Raw genomic sequence first — 19,487 nt, 5'->3', positions numbered from 1 at the left:
TCGCCCCTTTTTGGCTTCTAATCCCTTTTTTAACCCGTCGAGGACGGTTTTGTTGATGGTCTCTACCTGTCCATTGCACTGCGGATATCTAGGAGTCGACTTGGTCAGTCGTATCTTCCACTTCTTGCAGAATGCTTCGAATCGGGGAGAGATGAACTGAGATCCGTTGTCTGTCACGATTTCGTAAGGGACCCCGTGTCTGGTGATGATGTTCTTCCATACGAAGTTCTCGACTTGTACGTCTTTGATACTTGCGTAGGAATCTGCCTCTACCCACTTTGAGAAGAAATCCGTGAGGACCAGGAGGAAGCGTTTCTGCTTCGAGTTGTGTAATGTCCCGACGATATCCATGGACCATCGCATGAAGGGATACAGAGACGAGATGGAAGAGAGGACTTCCGCGGGTTGATGGATTGTCGGCGCGTGCCTTTGGCATTTTTCGCACTTCCGTGCGAACTTCTCCCAGTCTTTGATCATAGTTGGCCAGTAATAACCATGGCGTTTTATTTTTACGGCGAGAGATCTTCCGCCGGAGTGGTTCCCACATGATCCGGAATGAACCTCCTCCATTACTCTTCTTGCTTTTTTGCCTTCGGTGCAGGTCATGAGTGGGCCGGAGAATCTCCATTTGTAGATTTCTCCTTCTACTGTTACATATCGCGCGGCTTGGGTCTTGATTTTGCGGGCCGCCCATTTCTCAGTGGGAAGCTATCTGTTGATTATGTATGCTCGGATTGGCTCTAGCCATAGGCTGTCGCAGCCGTATTCTGACTGATCCACGTTTTCTTCTGGTGGGTCTTCGACTTCCTCCGCATTTTCGATTTGTGCTCGAATCAGATTGGCGACCACTGGTGGTCCGATGTTTGGCTGTTCGATGAACTCGACGGGGATTACTCGTCTTAGTCCAGAATCCGAACTTGATGCGAGTGCGGCCAAGGCATCCGCCTGAGTGTTTTCCGAGCGAGGAATCCTAGTGAGGGCGGAGTGGTTGCAGTCTCGGGAGAGGTCTTGGATGAGTTTTAGATATGCATCCATTCTGTCGTCCCTCGCTTCGTATTCTCCGCTGTACTGATTTGCGACTAACTGAGAGTCACAGTAAGCGTGAATGTTGCGGATCTTAAGCCCATGGGCTAATCGTAATCCTGCGACGAGTGCTTCATATTCGGCCTCGTTGTTCGACGCATGGAATTCCAATCGGAACGACTGTTCCAAGACTTCGCCGGTCGGAGACGTGAGCCGGATTCCGATCCCGGATCCTTGTTTGGACGATGATCCGTTGACGTGAAGGATCCAGGTTGAGTCCGGTTCCGTGTTTGTCATATCTCCCGTGGGCAATTCTACCAAGAAGTCCGCTTAGTTCGATTGCCCATTTTGCGAGTCGTCTTGACTGACTCGGACTGTGGAAGATCGTTCGCAGGGAGAAGGTGGTGAGGATTATTATGGTATGCGACTGAAAGTATGGCCGGAGTTTCCTTGCCGATGTCACGACTGTGAATGCTAGTTTCTCCATCAGGGGATACCGGGTCTCAGCGTCCAGTAACGTTTTGCTTATGTAGAAGATTGGTTTTTGCTCACCGCGTTCCTCTCACCGCGTTCCTCTCTAATCAAAACGCCGCTTACCGCTGTTGTGGAGACTGCGATGTACAGGAACACGGGTTCTCCCTCCACTGGTTTTGCGAGGACGGGAGGAGTGGCTGGGTAACGTTTTAGCTGTTGGAAAGCTTTCTCACATTCCTCCGACCATTCGAACTTCTTATTCCCTTTCAGCGTATCGTTGAAAGGAAGACACTTATCCGTCGAGCGCGAGATGAAACGGTTCAAGGCCGCGACTCTTCCGGTTAGCCTTTAGACTTCCTGTTTCGTCCTTGGCGAGACCATCTCTATTAACGCGTTTATCTGCTTAGGATTGGCTTCGATCCCACGACACGTGACTAGGTAACCGATAAATTCTCCTGATTGGTTAAGATGAACTCCTGGTTCCCATAAATAGCTCGGGGTCGAACCAAGCTGAATTGGTTGAAGACTTTCCATAGATGACTTTGGTTTGGCCGGTTCAGGGATACTGATCATAACTCCTAATTTCCATGGACATTTCTCCTGATCTTGGGCTTTCTGGAAAGATGAGAGATCCCTCTTGAATTCTATGCTGGGATTTTCCATAGTCCGCTCCTTACTTGAACTTGAATCTCCTTCTAAAGTCGGGTACTCGCAGATGGACGGACTGAGATACCTCTGTCTTGTAAATTTCATAACTTCTTGGTCCGTCAATATTTTGGCCCGATTCAAATTTTCATGGACTCCTTCTTGAGTGTAGAATCTATCATAATTAGCCTCGTCATTTAAAACTTCCTGGTTTGTAAGATATGGTATTTTTAGTGCACGTATATCCTGGTTGGCGCCTTGGCTGGTTGAGTAGGGCTTTGGGTTGACCTCTGGTTCAGTTGCTGATCTGATGGCCGCATCAAGGACCCTATAAGGTAATCGAGGTGCGGAGAGCAGGAGCCTACAGGCTACAAGATAGCAAAGGTAAAATACAACTCAGCTGCTGGAACGCCCTGCACCTCAAAGCCTATCATTTTTAATATGGTCTCCGGACCATGATTTCTACTATCTTACTATACTATTTAAGCATTATGATTTACTACTCCTATGTACGCTAAACGTCTCCGGACAAAGCTTATAATAAAAATAGTTCCGACTATAAGGGCAGTAGGAAAATCATTATACTTAAAGGGGCAAAAAAGCTGGATCAGGTCTCCAGAGACCTCCAAACCTGACCAACCCTTATCAAAAAGTGGCACGTCCACGGAAAATCAAAATGGGTATGAGACATAAAGCAGGAATGGGTATGCGCAACCTGAGTATGCTGTCAAAACTACCTAAAACCCCTGTGCAGCCTAAGGCGCATCGGGGTACCTATAGTACCGTCTACAAAGGTCCTAACGTTCTAAAACAAATAGAAAAGGAAACAAAACAAAACTAAGAAAGAAATCGAAAACTAGCCCTTGGAGCCTTTTGTGGAATTTTGGCTCCAAGTAAAGAATCTGATCTTTCTTGAACCTGGACGGTTTTAGGGGATAACTAAGCTTCCTGGGAACCTTCTTGACTGCTTGTAATGTGCTGAGGTCGTGCCTTATCTGAAAGAAAAAAAGCTGTTGGAGCTGGATGGCAAGAATCTCCAAATAAGGCAAGTTGGTGTTAATGGGGATCCTCCTTATCCTATGTTGGCTGGTGCATGGTATGAACTTGTAGAACTCTTATGGATCTATGGATAGACTTCCTGAATGTATATATTGATCTCCTGGTCGCCAATTTCTGGTTTGAAGCTGATTGAACCGGCTAGCTTCTAATTGAGGCAAGTGTAGAACTGGTTTGGCCGGTTTTGGAGATTGGATCATAACTTCATAATTATGTGGCCATTTCTCCTGATATTGGGCTTTCTGGAAAGATGAGAGATCCCTCTTGAATCATATGCTGGTCTTTGGTTCAGGCCACTCCTTCCTTGGGCTTGAATCTCCTTCTAAATTTGGGTACTCACAGATGGACGGGATGAGAAACTGCTCAATTGTAAAATTCATAACTCTTTGGTCCGTGAAGTTTCTCTTGAAATTCCAAGCCTAAATGACTCCTTGATGAGTTATCCTTCTTTGACAATTTGTTTCATAGACAAACTCCTTCTGGTTGTCGAGATAGGCTCCTTGGACTGAACGTCTGTCGCTGGTGTCTCCTAAGTGGCCGGTTTGGGAGGTTTGGTGAGAATCTGGTTGAACCACGGATTTCAGGGCTACAACAGAAAGTACATGTGTTAAAACGCTATGTACTATACAATACAGGGAACACTGGGTATACTTGCAAAAGTACTGTGAAATACAGGGAGCAAAAGTGCAGAAGTCCGGGAGCACCTCATAATCTCTACTTATCCAGACGTGGAAAGCAACAAAGCCTGACACTTGGGTCATAATACACACACCAGCACCCTTTAAGCATGTCAGTGACTTCCTGCAGAAGTAGAATACAACATAGGAACTTGATAGTGGCAAGCTTCCGAGCGGCAGGATGCGAAATCCGAACAGGTACCGGTAGTAGTCTTGCCTAGGAAGGCGGAGTACGGTCCCTACGAAAACAAATATTCCGGGTTCTCAAGGGAACTCCGGGCCCATATACAAGCCCACAATCTAAAGAGGAAACCCACGGTTCCCCATACGATCTCGGGTTCTATGAATAAAATCTAAAGAAGAACCTCAGGGTTACCAGATAGACTCCGGGTTCCAAGCAAAGATCTCAGGATCTGAGGAAGAACCTCTGGGTTCCTATATGGCTTCACGGTTCCAAATATGATCTTAGAAAGAAGAACTAGCCTAAACAGACTAAATGGCTGTTCCATAATTTTATTTGATCCTGAAATTTCTAAAGTACATTACTTCAAATCAATGTAAGCTTAACTGTATTCATTTATTTATTTTAAATTAGCTGGAGTATTTTGTATAACATATAGGTTAAATTGTATTGTCTTAAATAAATTTTGTAACAGCATTCCAAGCACCGCAAATTGATATTACGGCTGAAGGGTTAGAGATTTATGTGAGCATCTATAACTAAATATTCACCACATATGAAGATTCTAATTCTTTTGAAAGTTGGAATATTCTTTCCTTTCAACATGTCCAAGATGTAATGAAGTAGTTTGCCTTAATAATTTAATTTTCTTTTTGTTCGACTATTATCTAGATTTGATTTGATTTTTCATGCGTTTAAAAATTATAATATAAAGCGATTGGTTCGACATTAGGATTGTCTAAATTCATATAACATGAAACCAAACAAATAATAATAGTTTTTGGTTTATAACCGAAAAACAAAAACATAAAGAGTTTTAACAGAACAACCAAAATAAATATAGATTAAAAGAGGTAGTTATATTTTAGGAGATTAAAACCCAAAAAAAAACTAATCCAAAACCGAACCGATATCCAAATTGAACATACCTAATGTCTTCTTCTCTGAAAAATAACGAAATTAATCATCTAATTTCGCGCAAGGGGTGGATTACTACCAAGTACTCACATTATTACATATTATAAGTTGTATCAAAGCCCGTAAATAACCGCCTCTTCTGTTGTACAGTCAGCTCAATTCGTCAGTGAATTATAATTTTATTTTGCGCTATTCGGCAAATTTCCCTAAAAATATCAGGGAATTGTACTTGGTTTATCAGCACTAGCATGCAAACATATCATATTGGGCTTGTTAAAAGGATGTTACAAAAAAAGCTCACATGTTATTCACAGTATGTATAGAAGCCCAAATACCAATACATGGAATCTTTTTTCATGTTACAAAGATTCTCGGAAAAGACAAGCACTCTACAAATCCAAAAGTAAAACTGTAAAACATTAAACTAAAGTCCTAAAATCACATCACATTCTACTTGCTTCCTCTAAAATTAGATTTTCTAATTCTGGGTTGGCTGGTTGATTATTACGACTTTGATTGAGTCAGAAAACCATAGAACCAGCTGGTCGGAAATAGAGTGGTCATGCCAGCAAAGGAGCATGGAAACACAGCGTTGGAGGATGTAGAGGCGAGTTCGTTGTTGCTTAGCCATCAACAGGCACCGGTCTCGGAAGCTGGTTTTCCGGTTCGGTTTACTCGAAGAAGTATCTGACATATACAGACAAGTTTCAAGGGAGCAAAATCTATAAATTTTGTTTTAGTTGATGTGAAAAAGCAAGAATTGGGATTGCCAATGAAAATGGAAATGGGCGAGTATAATGTATAAACTAGACTCTGATCTGCGCAACAGCGTGGATATTTATTTTCAATTTAAATTTTAGTTATACTAAATGTTTTTTTTTGGCAAGTTATACTAAATGTTATACTTGTGTTACATAGTTATTGTAATGTGTTTTGAAATCCGACCAGGATTCGAGGTAGAACTGGTAAATCTGGTGACCTATATGTAATCCTATTTGGATTTTAAAAAAACTATTATATAAAAACCTGATAAAACTTGTAAAAATCGTTAAAATCTGGAATCTGACTACCTAATCAACCATTGCTTGACCCGGTAATTAACTCGTAATTATTATTTTCCTTAGATGTTTTAATTAGATTATTAAAATATGTTTTATATTCTAAGTAAGAAGTCAATTTTTTTTTCATCATCTAGACTTTGATTTCCAAAACCGCAGGATATATTTTTTTTTATACTAAATGATTCATTTATAAAATTTAATCTTCATATATCTTTTAATATTTTTTTCAATAAAAATATGAAGAAAATAGAGAACTTGTATCATGGATTAACGATTTTTTTGAGTAAAATCTAATCGTAATACTTAACGATTTTTTTGAGAATCACGATGTAAGAATAGTACAAAAGTGTGTGAAGTCGAACGCGTCTGCTACGTGGGTCCTACCCACGCTTTTGTTTTCAAGATTCTGTCTCCTCTTTCCTCGAATCTTCTTTATTATCCGCGTGTTTTAATTGATTCAGAGCTCATGACGTTATTTCCCTACTTTCTTTCACTGAATTAAACTTATAATAACACAAAAATTTCAAGAAGTTTACAACCATATAAGCATTTGACTGAAACTTACTATCAACTGAGAACACACTAGAAGAAATATATACATTCTTAACTCACGAAAAACACTATAGCAGTCCTTTCATAGCGTTTTCTCATATGCAATGTCAATGGCAGCCATAATAGATACCTTTCTACGATAGTATTTTTAAAATGCTGCGAAATATGCAGATATGATAGTAATACTTGAATGTTGTTATTAACTTTAATTATAGCACTATTTTTTTTTGTTACAAATTGATTGTGATTCATATATTTGTACTATAATAGATCTTTTGTACAATAAACCACAAATAATTATAATTAAAAATAAATAATTAAAAATTAAACTGAAAATTACTTTATAATTAATAATAAAATAAATTTTATTTATAAATTTAAATTGGTTTACAAATAAATTCTGGTTTACTAAACTAAACAAGATATTAAAAAATAAAGTTAAACCACTACAATTTCCCTAACTCTACACTAAACCAAATCTAAACCGTATTAAAACAAAACCTAAGAAAATTAACCCTAATTAAACCGCTGCTTCTTCTTCTTACACCTCCACATGCCGCCGCGTCTTCTTCCTCGGCTTGGACCTGCTCGCCGTCGTCACCGTCCTCTCCACACCAGAGCTCGGACATGCTCGCTGTTGTCGTCTCCACCAGATCTTCCTCTCCTCCATCTTCTTTTGCCATCTCGCCGGCATCGCGTCTTCTTCCCTTCCCTCCTTTGTAGAGGTGGAGAATCCATGTCCGTCTCTACCTCCTCCGCCGTCAAGCTCAACCCGTAAATCTTTTCACACCAGAGCTTTTCTTCCTCTGCTTGTGAATGACTCAGGGGCTGGTCACACCGGGGCTGGTCACACCAGAGCTCCTCATTGGCGTCGTCGTTGTTGAGAAATGATTGAGAGAGAAACAATGGGGAAGAAGGATGTGAGAGATTGTTAAAGATTGAGACATGAAAAATTGATTGTCGAAGAGAAGTTCTGGAGAGAAGAAGATTGGAAGAAAAGAAGAAAAATGAGTTGAGAGATGAAATCTTGGAGAGAGAGAAAGATACACACAAAAATTGAATTTGAACCATTGATTATAATTAATCAATGGTCAAAAATGGTGATCCTTACATCACTATCTTAACCAATAGAAAATTAGGAGTATTTTTTTTCTTTTATGTCTTCGACAAGAGTGTATTATTTATTATGTTTAGTTTATTTAAGCTTTAATAGTATATAGAAGGTACGGTCAGTTTATTTTATGTATGGTATATGATCAAGACAATGTTTGAGAAGTATGGTTTATGTTTCAAAATAGGGTTTAATTATAGAATGAAGATGAATTATAGAATGAAGATTTAAGGTTTGTGTTTTGAAAGTTATAGAATAAGATTTAAAAGATGAAATTTTAATTTTAAGATTTGAGGTTATAGTATAAAAGATTAGAAATTTAAAGTTTATGACTGGATTTTAGAACTTTTTTAAAAACATGTTTAGGTGTTTGTAGTGTTTGTAATTTATATGTTAGGATTTGGTGTTTAAGTTGAAAAATATTAGTTTTACTGTGTATATTTCAATTTTTGGTACAGTACATAGGGTTTAAAGTATATTTGGGGTTTGTGGAATAGGTTTGGAGTTTAGATATAGGGTTTGGAATTTAAATTTTTAATTTAGGTGTTATAAATGTTAAAATGAATCATTAAATATAAATGTTAAGATTTAGTTATAAAATTAAAGAATTTTGGAAATTACAAATTGTGTTTAAATATCAAAAAGAGCTTATGATTTGGTACGTAGTTTAAGTTTAGAGTTATATTGTTTGAAATATAATGTTAGAAAATAGCTTTTCTTAGCGTTAGAAAAATGTTATTATATGTCTTTGAAAGTATTATGGAATCCGCTTAGATAATTTTTTGGCGCTTAAGTATAATTTTTCGCTAAGTATTGGCGGAATGAGTGATTTATATTCCCGCTCACTTAATCTTGAAAATAGAATTAATTTAAGTATTATTTTAGGTTTCGCTCTATCATAGCATTTATCGAATGCTATTATATAGTACGGAAATTTCAAACGCACCTACGACAGCAGTTCAGTAAAACGTATTATAATAATGTGCTATCAATGTGAACTTTTTTTGTAGCGAGAAGATCAAATGTAATCATGATCAAAAGAAGTTTGTTATTCTCGATAAGACGTTATGTTACAATGTGTCAGCTTATATAGCCGTTAGTTAACCGGAATAAGCTAGCCAAAATAGAATACATTGAACCAATCTAAACCGGTACTTTAATAGCCCCTCTCAAGATGGCGACGTAATGGAAAGAAGTCTCATCTTGCCCATAAGAGAATGGAATGAACCCGGCTGTAGCGGTTTAGTGAAAATGTCTGCAAGTTGGTTGCTTGTAGTAACATGTAACGTCTTAATCAATCCAATCTCAACCATGTCACGCATTTTATGACAATCATCCTCCAAATGTTTAGTTCTCTCATGAAAAACAACATTATTAGCAATGTGAATAGCAACTGTGGAGTCACAAAAGAAAGCAGCTGGACCATGTTGTGGTGCATCAAATTCCCGCAACATATTGACCAACCATTGCACCTCATGGACACCAAAACTCATCGCAGTGGAGTTATCATTAGTGCTCGTTGAATCATTGATAGCCAATTGAGCCACAACTGGTTTCACAGTGTTGAGATGCTTGTCATTACTTGCAGGAGCTGGCTTGTCAGATGGATTCTTCTTGTGTTTAAAACAAGGAGGATACCCATGAATTTTGTAGCATTTATCAATGGTATGACCATTGTAGCCACAGTGAGAACACACAGGTCTTGATGGTTTAGTATATGCTGCATTGACAGAATGGGTGTAGCTTTCACCGCTTGTCAATTTAAAAGCACTAGCATTTTGAACAGGAGTGATGCTGCGTTGATTGAAATCCTGATCCAGAAGATTGTAAACACCAGAGAGATCCGGAACATGTTTCTTCATTATGATCTGGCTCCTAGCGTTAGAGTATGAATCATTAAGGCCAGCTAAGAATTTGATCACTTTAGTATGCTCAATCTTCGTAGCTGTAGCTTTGCAACATACACAAAACTGACAAGTAGTAACGCAATATGCTCCATCAAGATCATCCCAGGGAGTCTTTAGTTTCGTGTAGTATGTTGATAGATCAGATGATCCTTGCTGGAGAGACCAGATTTGCTGCGTTAGCTGATAAGATCTAGGTAAATTCGTCAGGTGATAACGAGCCAAAAGATCTTTCCAAATCTCGGAAGCATCATTGAATCTCAGAATACTCCCAAAGATCGGTTTTGTAACAAAGTTAAGAATCCAGGATTTCACCATACTGTTGCATCTCGACCAGATTTTATAATGAGAATGCAAGATATCTAGCCTAGGCAAACTTGATTGAAATTAGCCGGAGACAATTCGAAATCACATCCTGAAGAAGATAGAGGAACTGGAGAGCAAGTAACCAGCCACCAAATGGGAATGGATAGACACGGGATAGATCACTCTTGCTGATGGAGGTAGAACCGGTCCAAATCCAACTCTTCCAACTCCAAGTTGGACGCAGCGACAAGGTTGAGCAAGGAAAACCTACTTCGAACACTACTCGTCGACATAAAATATCATGCAACTTTTCCAAGCCAACAATACCTTACCGTTGATAAATAAGGATGAACAAAGAAAGATCACAAGGATCCTATCCAAAAGAAGATCCATATAAGAAAGGAGGAATCGGGTTTAGAATGGTTATACTTTAAAATAAAATCGTGCAGTTTTTATCCTGTTTGGGGTTTGCAAATTCCGGACATCTGTCGAAAGTAAATTTAACAATTGCTGCATAGTATTTACTTTTGACAGATGTCTGGAATTTGCACAAAATAAAAATCGCATTTTAGACTATATAAACCATTGCAATCAAATTATTATGAGTGTAGACGTATCTAAGTCTCTCTCATCTCTTTATTATTTCAAACTCAAAACATCAAAAGTTTAACAGTGTTTGAAAGAAACTACGAAGTTCAACAGTACAATAAGGAAAATACATACATATAGTTCACAATGCTCATCATTTTAACGGTCTTCTCTCATGATTCAGCATTTAGATTTCTTTTCGGACAAAGCTATCCTACTGCAAGAACTCTCTTGGGTCGGTGACATGGCCGGTCAGAGCCGAGGCTGCAGCGGTGTAAGGAGAAACCAAGTAAATCTGCCCTTCTTTGTGTCCCATCCGACCAGGAAAGTTTCTGTTCGTTGTCGAGACACACACCTGAACACGTTTTTAAGTCTTTGTTAGAACTACCGCATGGAATATTGTCTTGTGAATCTCCGTGGCAACTCGAACCAGTTACTGAGAAACTACTTAATTTTAACACACTTTAATCGCAAAAGAAATTAATTTTGTCTTCTTCTATTGAATGAGAGAAATAGTGACAATATAAGCATGTTTTCAAGCCGATCAAGAAGAAAAAAAACCCGGATAAGTAGGGTAAGAAACGATTGCGTACTTGAGGTTCATTCAAGCGAGCATAGGTGTCAGCTGGGCCACCAAGGCAGGCACCACAACTAGGACTGGTTGGTGTGTCGCAGCCAGCTTCTTCGAATATCTGCGCACACGTCTTTCCACCTGCTCCAGGCACAGGGAGGGCATACACATCCATCCACACCTGGCAGACATGACCAGACATAATTCATTTAATATTTCCTTTCTGCGCAAAACCAGTTGAGATAGTAACAATGTTGAAATGTAGTGCTAACCTTCTGAGTAGCGGGGACAAGGAAAGTTGGGACTTTGACTTGCTTTCCCTGTAACAAACAAACAGATTTTCCATGAGGCTAAAACGGCAACCAGTAAGAAGAGAACCCTAGACAAAAAATCAACAGCAACATTGTCTCATCCGGAACATTGCTTGCTATAGAATTAAGAAAACTATTTGTCCTGTGTTAAATAATCAATTTGTTGAAGGCTTTGCCTTAGATTAAGAACCCAGGATAACAGGTTGTTTTGTACGCATGTCACAGAAAAACAAGTATAACTTACTGCTGCATGGAAAAGTTTAGCTGCAGCCATAAAATCCTCAGTCTTCCCACCAGTACAAGAACCAATGTATACTCTGTCAATTTTGACATCTTTGCATTCTCTTGCTAGAGCCCGGTTGTCAGGAGAATGAGGCTGAAAGAACATCGAAAATAGCAAATAAGTTATACCTACATGAAGTGGCAAAAACAACTCGACGTATAAACTGGTCACCATGATAAAAACCCCACCTTAGCCACCACAGGCTCCAGCTTTGACACGTCAAATCGATAATCTGCAATAAAGCTATAGAACAAAACAACGAAAGAATATGGTTAGAAAAAGAAAGGTTAAGAGAGATGACACTAGAATGCAATCCCTAACCAAAACACAAATGAAATCAATATTTGAAGAGATTCTAACAAGTTGCATTACTCATATGAACAGTAGATTCGAAACATGTTGTGCTACATATCCAGTATACTGATGTTATCCCAATGCCGCTAAATAGTTCAATATATAGATATTTAGGATACGATCATACCTTGCATTTCCATCACTATATACGGGCTCAAAGGGTACAGATGTCCTGTTCTGTAAAGGTAACATACTTCAGCATAATTTTCATTGACAATGATTTACAAGAAAATAAGACAGCAACAGACCTCAACGTAATTAAATGTCGTCGCATCAGGAGGGATGACACCATTCTTTCCCCCAGCTTCCACAACCATGTTGCACAATGTCATTCTTTCTTCCATCTAGCAGCCAAAACATATTGAAGCAAGGACTAATATGTCAGTGAAGAGTCTGAAGACACCATACCCCATAATTTATTGTATGTAGTCTCATCGGAGAGGGAACCATGAAGAAAAATAAAATTATATCTTACAGTCAGACTTTCAATAGTTGTTCCACTGAACTCCATCGTCTTGTAAGTTGCACCAGCAACAGATATTTCTCCAATGATCTACAAAGTTGGAAGCGAATTCAAGAATCAGATGAAAGACGCCAGATAGAATCCCAAAAGAGTAAACATTAAAAAAAAAACACTTTGAACTATCAGATACAATGGAAAAAATGACTTCACAGTAATATGCAATGTCGTCAATAAATGACTAGAGCACATCAAAAGTCGCTCATGACCTCAGACATATGTCCAAAAGGACCTGTCAACAGTTCAGAAGCTGTAAAAGGAGATAAATGTTGCAAGAGAGATAACACGCTCACTTGTAAAATCAGATCCTTTGCTTGCAGATAACTGGGCATTTCACCATCCAAGATAAACCTCATTGTTGGTGGAACCTGTGAAGTCAAGATATGTTTTAACAACCTTTTTCAAGTTGAAACAGGCATCACTGAATTCCATCTAACACAATAAACAACACTATATTATACAAACCTTAAGGAGGATTTTGCCAGTGCCTAACACAAATCCAGCATCGGTGTTTCCAATCCCTGTAGCAAACTGACCAAACGCTCCAGCAGTACATGTGTGCGAGTCTGTTCCTAACAAAACCTATAATAAAAACAAAAATAAAACAAACAAAGCAATAATATCCAGCGAAAGAGGAGAGTATCTCATTCTCACTCATCTCACCTCTCCTGGCCTGCAATGACCTTCTTGTGCAAGCGCCACATGGCAAACACCTTTGTAGTCAGGATTAGCCTACATATAACGGAGAAATAAGAAAGAAAGGCATTTTTTTTTTTTTTTTGAATGTTAAATTTTATTCACCAAAAAAGCCTTTTTACATGAAAGTGTAGACATTTTCAAATGAAACTACAACTTCTCAACCTTTACTTAAGAAACCACAAACTCCTAACATGGAAAAAAATTTTATACTCTAGTCCCAAACCAATATTGGAGACCTACAGTGCAAGAAAGATGGAAACTTGTGATACCCGAAAATCTCCAAGGTCGGTGATATCATAGAAATACTTGATGTTCTGTTCCCTGCAATGTTCCCTCATAATGTCGACATTGCGGTTGGCACGCTTATCAGTAGTGAAGATGTAATGGTCTGGAATAACAACAATCTTCTCTGGGTCCCAAACCTTTGAGAACAAGCAAGTAACAATCACATTTAAGTGATCAAACGTAACTAGAGAACACAGTATAACTAACCATAGCAATATTCAAAAAAATCAAGACCTTAGCTTTTTCACCGAACTCTCTCTTGAAGATACCAAAAGCACCAGGGCCACAGACATCATGAGTCATGAGAACGTCAACGTTAACCCAGATGTTATCACCAGGCACCACTTGTGATTTCTCTGCTGCCTTGGCAAGAATCTTCTCCGTCATCGTCATCCCAGTTTTCACCTGCAAGACACACGAAATCACGTGAGAAAACAGAGGGAAGAGCAAATCGAAACGAAAGAGAGCCAGACCGATCCAGTGGCGCTGGATGATCGCTGCGGCGCCATGACGGAGACGATCTTCCGAGAAATCGCTCTCTTCTGACATCTGTGAACCGAAATCTGCGACGATTTAGGGAACCCCAAATCCTTCTGCTGGAAAATTCGAAAAGAAGCCCTAAGGAATTAGAGAAAAATCAATAAACCGGAGAAGATGAGAAATGATAACCTGGGCGGATTTGCAGAGGAAAGGAGATGAAGAGATTACAGAGGAAGCCATTGTTCCCTTCCTCCTTGTGGGTGTGTGCGCTGCGTTATGTTGTAGAAAAGTTGGGGGCGTGTGTGTAACTCAAACCTAAGGTTATAAGAGATCCCTCTATTCTTACAAGTGTATATTATATCAACTCAAACGCTGCGTTCACTTGAGTCCGTAGGTTGGTAATAATGCCATACAAACTTTACCCACGTGATACTCCTTCCTCTTCTCTTTTTTTTTTTTTAAAACACTTTTTGAAACACAACTTTTTCTCCTCTCTCTTCTCGTAAAGTTAAAATTTAATAAAGGGCTTTTTGCAAAAGTGACTCAAAACTTGGAGTCAAACAGAAAACTAACATTTTCTTTTGACTCTTTTTTTTTTTTGAGATTTTAACCCCACACCTGCACTTAATCTACGAAAATGCCATTAACATTTTTTTTTTTTTTCGAAAATGGCTTCTTTACTGTCTCAACCTCATCTTCTTCAAGTATTTACAATACTGCCACTGCAATGAATAGTGGCAACAACCTTGTACGAACTGTTTGGAGCTTTTAATGCCCTTTAATGCACGTAAATCTCTTTACACTCTCTCTGTTTCAATTGTTATGAACTAAAAACAACATTTCTTTCACTTTCTCTCTATATTCATCCAAAAAACTCAAGCTTTTGATTCAAAATATGGGCTATGGTTGCAGAGCCATATTTCTTTCGTTTTGACTTACGGTTGCTTTCGTTTGAGGTTCTGGGTGGTTGGAGAAGACCATGTGTGCAAACGAAGTCATCTCACCTAGTTTAAGGTACGAATTTGAATTTTTTTTCAAGATCTGTTCGCGTAGAAGACTTACTAGTAAGTCATCTGTATGTAGAAGACTTACTGATGAGTCTTCTGGTCAAACGGACGACTTAAATTAAGTCGTCCAGCTTTGTTTGTTAAAAAAAACACTTCAGACGACTTATATATACGTCGTCTACGAGAAACGGGCTAGTTTTGCATTTGACCGAATCGTGTCAGATCTTTGACTATTTCTGGACGACTTATAATTCAGTCGTCTCTGGGAAAGTTAAAATTTCAATATTTTATGAAAACTTGACGACTTACGTGTAAGTCGTCCTAGGTTAGTTTTGTAATTGAAAAATAAAACTTCATAATTTAACTTTAACCAGACGACTTAATATAAAGTCGTCCCTCCAGAAGACTTAATTTAAAGTCGTCCGGGGAAAGCAAAGTCGTCCAGAATTTTTCCCAATTTTCTGGTCAAACCTTGCTTATCCCGGACGACCTTAAATTAAGTCGTTTAGCTGGACGACTTTCATCTAAGTCGTCTGGAGAAAGTTAAATTTCAAGTTTTATTTTTCAATTACAAAACTAACCTAGGACGACTTACACGTAAGTCGTCAAGTTTTCATAAAATATTGAAATTTTAACTTTCCCAGAGACGACTGAATTATAAGTCGTCCAGAAATAGTCAAAGATCTGACACGATTCGGTCAAATGCAAAACTAGCCCGTTTCTCGTAGACGACTTATATATAAGTCGTCTGAAGTTTTTTTTTTAACAAACAAAGCCGGACGACTTAGAATTAAGTCGTCCCTTTTAATTTTCAATTGCAAAAGTGACCTCTTTAGACGACTTACCTTTAAGTCTTCTGGACGACTTAATGCTAAGTCGTCTGCGGCAATGTTTATTGAACTTCTTCATTTCCCTTTTCTCTATGTTTACTAATGTGTTTTATTTTGAATATTTGCAGATGATTTTTCAGTTACATGCAGTGTATGGAGAATGGTTGTTGAGAGATTTCCGTTGGGATTTTGTGGTTGATGATCTCAAAGGAGGAAGATTGTTTTTATTGAATGAAGATTCAACACATGCTGAACTTGTTGCAATGGCTCAAGAAGATTATAACCTGGACATGAGAACAGTGAGTGTGGAGATTAGCTACTCATTACCAGCAGAAATGATGATGGCTCCAGGCAGTCTTCCCATTCATGTTACAAGTGATAGACAAGTTCGAAACTTGCTGGAGATACTCAAAACCCATAGAGTATGTCTTTGTGTATCAAGCCGCAGCAAGGTCGAAACGGTTTCAGAGAAAAGGGATATTGATGAAGCTGGTGAATGGGAAAAAGATGTTGGTGATAATGATGAAGCTGGTGAATGGGAAGAAGATGTTGGTGATAATGATGAAGCTGGTGAATGGGAAGAAGATGGGGAGGAGGAAAATGGGGAGGAGGATGCTGATAATTCTATTGTTGGTGAAACGGATCAGAATGGTGGGGATTACAGTCTTTATGGAAAGGTTCCAGATGAGGACGAGGAAGATGATGATAATATTTGTTTTGAAGAAATCCAAAAGACATATGCTAAGACAAATGCTATTGAAGGAGGAAAATCGAATGGTACCAGTATCTATGTCAACCAGAGTTTTGTTAGCAAGGGTGCTCTGCTTTCAGAGCTGCGGTTGGCAGCAGTGAGGGGTAAGTTTTCTTTCAAATTATACAAATCAACGAAAACTCTCGTTGTGGCAACATGTCCGGTTAGCTATTGTGGATGGAAGGTCAGAGCGAGTGTCAAACATGGGACAAACACGTTTTGGGTAACAAAGTATGTGGAAAAACATTTATGCTCAGCGGGAGACCGAATCGCTCAGCGGAGACACTGTACTCCGAAGTATGTAGGTAGTCTTTTCATTGATCGTGTTGGAATCATTGATGGGATAACTCCGCAGCATATCACTGATGCAATGAGGAACATGTTTGGCATGGCGCTTGATTACACCACTTCATACAGAGCACTGTTATATGCACAAAGATTGGTGAGAGGATCAGCAGAAGAAGGGTATTCGCGTCTGGCATCATATCTCGAGCAAATCTCCATTGCAAATCCTGATTCTATCACGGCGATAGAACTTGATTCTATGAAAAGATTTAAGTATCTATTTCTCTCTTTTGGAGCTTCTATCAAAGGTTTTAAGTATCAGAGAAGGGTCATTGTGGTGGATGGAACTCACCTAAGTGGAAAGTATGGAGGAACTATGTTAGTTGCAGCCGCACAAGATGGCAATTTTCAGATATTCCCATTGGCTTTTGGGATCGTGGATGAGGAAGATATACCTTCTTGGGAATGGTTTTTCACAAAATTGGCTAGTTGTATATCTCATGACAAGCCTCTGGTGATAGTCTCCGACCGGCACAAGGCCATTAAAAGTGCGTGTGATAAGGTGTTTCCTTGGGCAACCCGAGGAATATGTTATTATCACCTTCAAGATAACATTGTCAAAAAGTTTAAAGGGAAACATCTCATGTACTTGGTGAAAGGGGCTGCTTATGCTCACACGGTTTACGATTTTGACCGGTACATGGCTGAGATACGGAGTGCAAACCCGGAACTTGCAACGTATTTGGAGAAAGCCGACGTCAGGCTATGGTCAAGGGTTTATTGTAAGGGGAACAGGTTCAACATAAAAACAAGCAACATTGCTGAATCTATTAATTCCGCACTGAAGCGAGCAAGAGGATTTCCGATTACGTTCCTGCTGGAGTTCATAAGGCAGAAGTTAGGAAAATGGTATTGGAAAAGGAGACAAGATGCTTTGAGTCTCACAACTGAACATAGCGGGGGTGTTGAATACTTGCTTGCTGTTCGAGAAGAGATAGCGGGTACGATGACGGTCGAACCAATTGATGGATGGCATTTCTTTGTCAAAGGTGGCAAAATGGACTGTGTGGTTGATTTGGAACATGCAAAGTGTGATTGTGGTGTCTATGGAGTGGAGAAAATACCTTGCTCTCATGCTATAGCTGCTGGAATACATGCTGGTTTGCATATCTCCACACTTGTATGTCCACTGTACTCAAAGAATTATCTGTATGCAGGATACTCAGAGAATATATATCCTATCGTGTCACAACATATTGAGGAACGAGAATGCTTTCCTCCAGAACTAAAGCGTGGTCGGGGGAGACCGAAGAAATCAAGATGGCAATCTTGGTTGGAGCTATCTAGGATGAGAGGACACAAACCCAGGAAGAAACACAGGGCACGGAGATGCTCAAACTGCAAGGAAACTGGCCATACGAAACCACAATGTACACAACCAGTTGACTAGTTGTCCAGACGACCTAAATTTAAGTCGTCCAGTCTTGATTACCCGTCCAGACGACTAAATTTTTAGTCGTCCAGTGTATTTTATTTTTAGACGACCTTCTACTAAGTCGTCCAGTGTATTTTATTTTTAGACGACCTTCTACTAAGTCGTCCAGTGTATTTTATTTTTAGACGACCTTCTACTATCCCTTCAAGTGTATTTTATTTTTAGACTACCTTCTACTATCCCTTCAAGTCGTCCAGTTGGAAAACCTTCCAGACGACTTATAATAAGTCGTCCAAGCCTTCTAGACGACTTATTTGTAAGTCGTCCAGTTGGAAAACCTTCCAGACGACTTATAATAAGTCGTCCAAGCCTTCTAGACGACTTATTTGTAAGTCGTCCAGTTGGAAAACCTTCCAGACGACTTATTTCTTCCAGACAACTTATATATTTACAAGTTCAAATACAAACACTAATCTTCCAGACAACTTATATATTTACAACTTATATATTTACAAGTTCAACTTATATATTCAAATACAAAGACAAGTTCAAATACAAACACTAATCTAATCATACAAGCCCACGAACTTATCACCATCCACATTTTCTTTTAGATGCTGATCAACAAGCTCCTTCCATATATCCACCGCCATATTATCCCTCATTTTCTTTGCGTTGCACCTAGCAAAGTCTTTAGGGTCAAAGGAGACACCGAGAGCATGACATTCAATGTACTTTACAGTGTACACGCCACAATCACCATTGTTGGCCGTGGGTACACCTTTCAGCGGTCTCTCATATGTGTATGGCTCCAACCCGTATTTCGTCGGTGGCTGCGCACTCAACAAGCAGATAAGGGACCATCTGGAGAAAAGGCTCCATTATCGCATCCCATGCGTCTGGTACACTAGATGAAGGTATGTTGTCCCAGACGACTATGTGCCTCTTAGGGATCGATATCCAAATAGCAACCCAATGCTTGTCGTCCAAGTTCACTGGCGCATAGATATCATCAATGTCCTCCCCCCACTTCTTGTTTGATTGGCAAAATGAAGGTATTGATCCGTCATAAAAATATGACGCCCCACCAGGTAGAACTCTTCCTAAACCTTTGTGATCAGGTTCCGATGTTTTGAAGAGGTGATACTGCTCTCTCCAAGACTGGGAAAAGTTGTGATCC

General features: G+C 39.3%; 3 protein-coding genes across 4 annotated transcripts; all 3 read right to left on the bottom strand.

The window, feature by feature from the left end:
• Positions 1–708: 708 nt before the first annotated feature.
• Positions 709–1,320, bottom strand: LOC111206079 (uncharacterized protein Mb2253c-like). The gene has a single exon (XM_022702401.1). The coding sequence runs from the start codon at positions 1,318–1,320 to the stop codon at positions 709–711; it is 612 nt and encodes a 203-aa protein (XP_022558122.1).
• A 3,951-nt stretch (positions 1,321–5,271) lies between these two features.
• LOC106378185 lies at positions 5,272–7,270 on the bottom strand. The gene is made up of 2 exons (XM_048766715.1): positions 7,133–7,270; positions 5,272–5,710 (listed from the first exon to the last, which is right to left on the bottom strand). Exons 1-2 carry the CDS (start codon positions 7,268–7,270, stop codon positions 5,453–5,455), a joined length of 396 nt encoding a protein of 131 aa, XP_048622672.1. The 3' UTR covers positions 5,272–5,452.
• A 3,252-nt stretch (positions 7,271–10,522) lies between these two features.
• LOC106381416 (3-isopropylmalate dehydratase large subunit, chloroplastic) lies at positions 10,523–14,444 on the bottom strand. 2 transcript variants are annotated; one of them, XM_013821313.3, is made up of 15 exons: positions 14,189–14,444; positions 13,993–14,112; positions 13,754–13,924; positions 13,504–13,656; positions 13,199–13,267; positions 13,001–13,117; positions 12,829–12,903; positions 12,491–12,568; positions 12,264–12,359; positions 12,143–12,192; positions 11,850–11,904; positions 11,623–11,754; positions 11,340–11,387; positions 11,090–11,248; positions 10,523–10,851 (listed from the first exon to the last, which is right to left on the bottom strand). In XM_013821313.3, exons 1-15 carry the CDS (start codon positions 14,237–14,239, stop codon positions 10,711–10,713), a joined length of 1,515 nt encoding a protein of 504 aa, XP_013676767.1. In that variant the 5' UTR covers positions 14,240–14,444; the 3' UTR covers positions 10,523–10,710. The 2 variants fall into 2 exon arrangements, with proteins under 2 accessions (XP_013676767.1, XP_013676766.1); XM_013821312.3 differs by having other exon boundaries at positions 13,993–14,115; positions 14,189–14,418.
• Between the last annotated feature and the right edge of the window lie 5,043 nt (positions 14,445–19,487).

Source organism: Brassica napus, chromosome C8 (genome assembly GCF_020379485.1).
Source record: "Brassica napus cultivar Da-Ae chromosome C8, Da-Ae, whole genome shotgun sequence".
NCBI classification, from domain to species: Eukaryota; Viridiplantae; Streptophyta; class Magnoliopsida; order Brassicales; family Brassicaceae; genus Brassica; species Brassica napus.
This window is presented reverse-complemented; position numbering and strand designations above follow the sequence as displayed.

Bases quoted from the DNA above. Each gene is read 5' to 3' on its own strand.
- LOC106381416 (XM_013821312.3), bottom strand. From the start codon at position 14,239: ATGGCTTCCTCTGTAATCTCTTCATCTCCTTTCCTCTGCAAATCCGCC. The intron at 13,925-13,992 runs GTCTGGCTCTCT...TGTGTCTTGCAG, and splicing joins CATCCAGCGCCACTGGATCG to GTGAAAACTGGGATGACGAT. The intron at 10,852-11,089 runs GTACGCAATCGT...AAACGTGTTCAG, and splicing joins CTCGCTTGAATGAACCTCAA to GTGTGTGTCTCGACAACGAA.
- LOC111206079 (XM_022702401.1), bottom strand. From the start codon at position 1,320: ATGACAAACACGGAACCGGACTCAACCTGGATCCTTCACGTCAACGGA.
- LOC106378185 (XM_048766715.1), bottom strand. From the start codon at position 7,270: ATGGCAAAAGAAGATGGAGGAGAGGAAGATCTGGTGGAGACGACAACA. The intron at 5,711-7,132 runs GTAAGAAGAAGA...CACATCAACTAA, and splicing joins ACGCGGCGGCATGTGGAGGT to AACAAAATTTATAGATTTTG.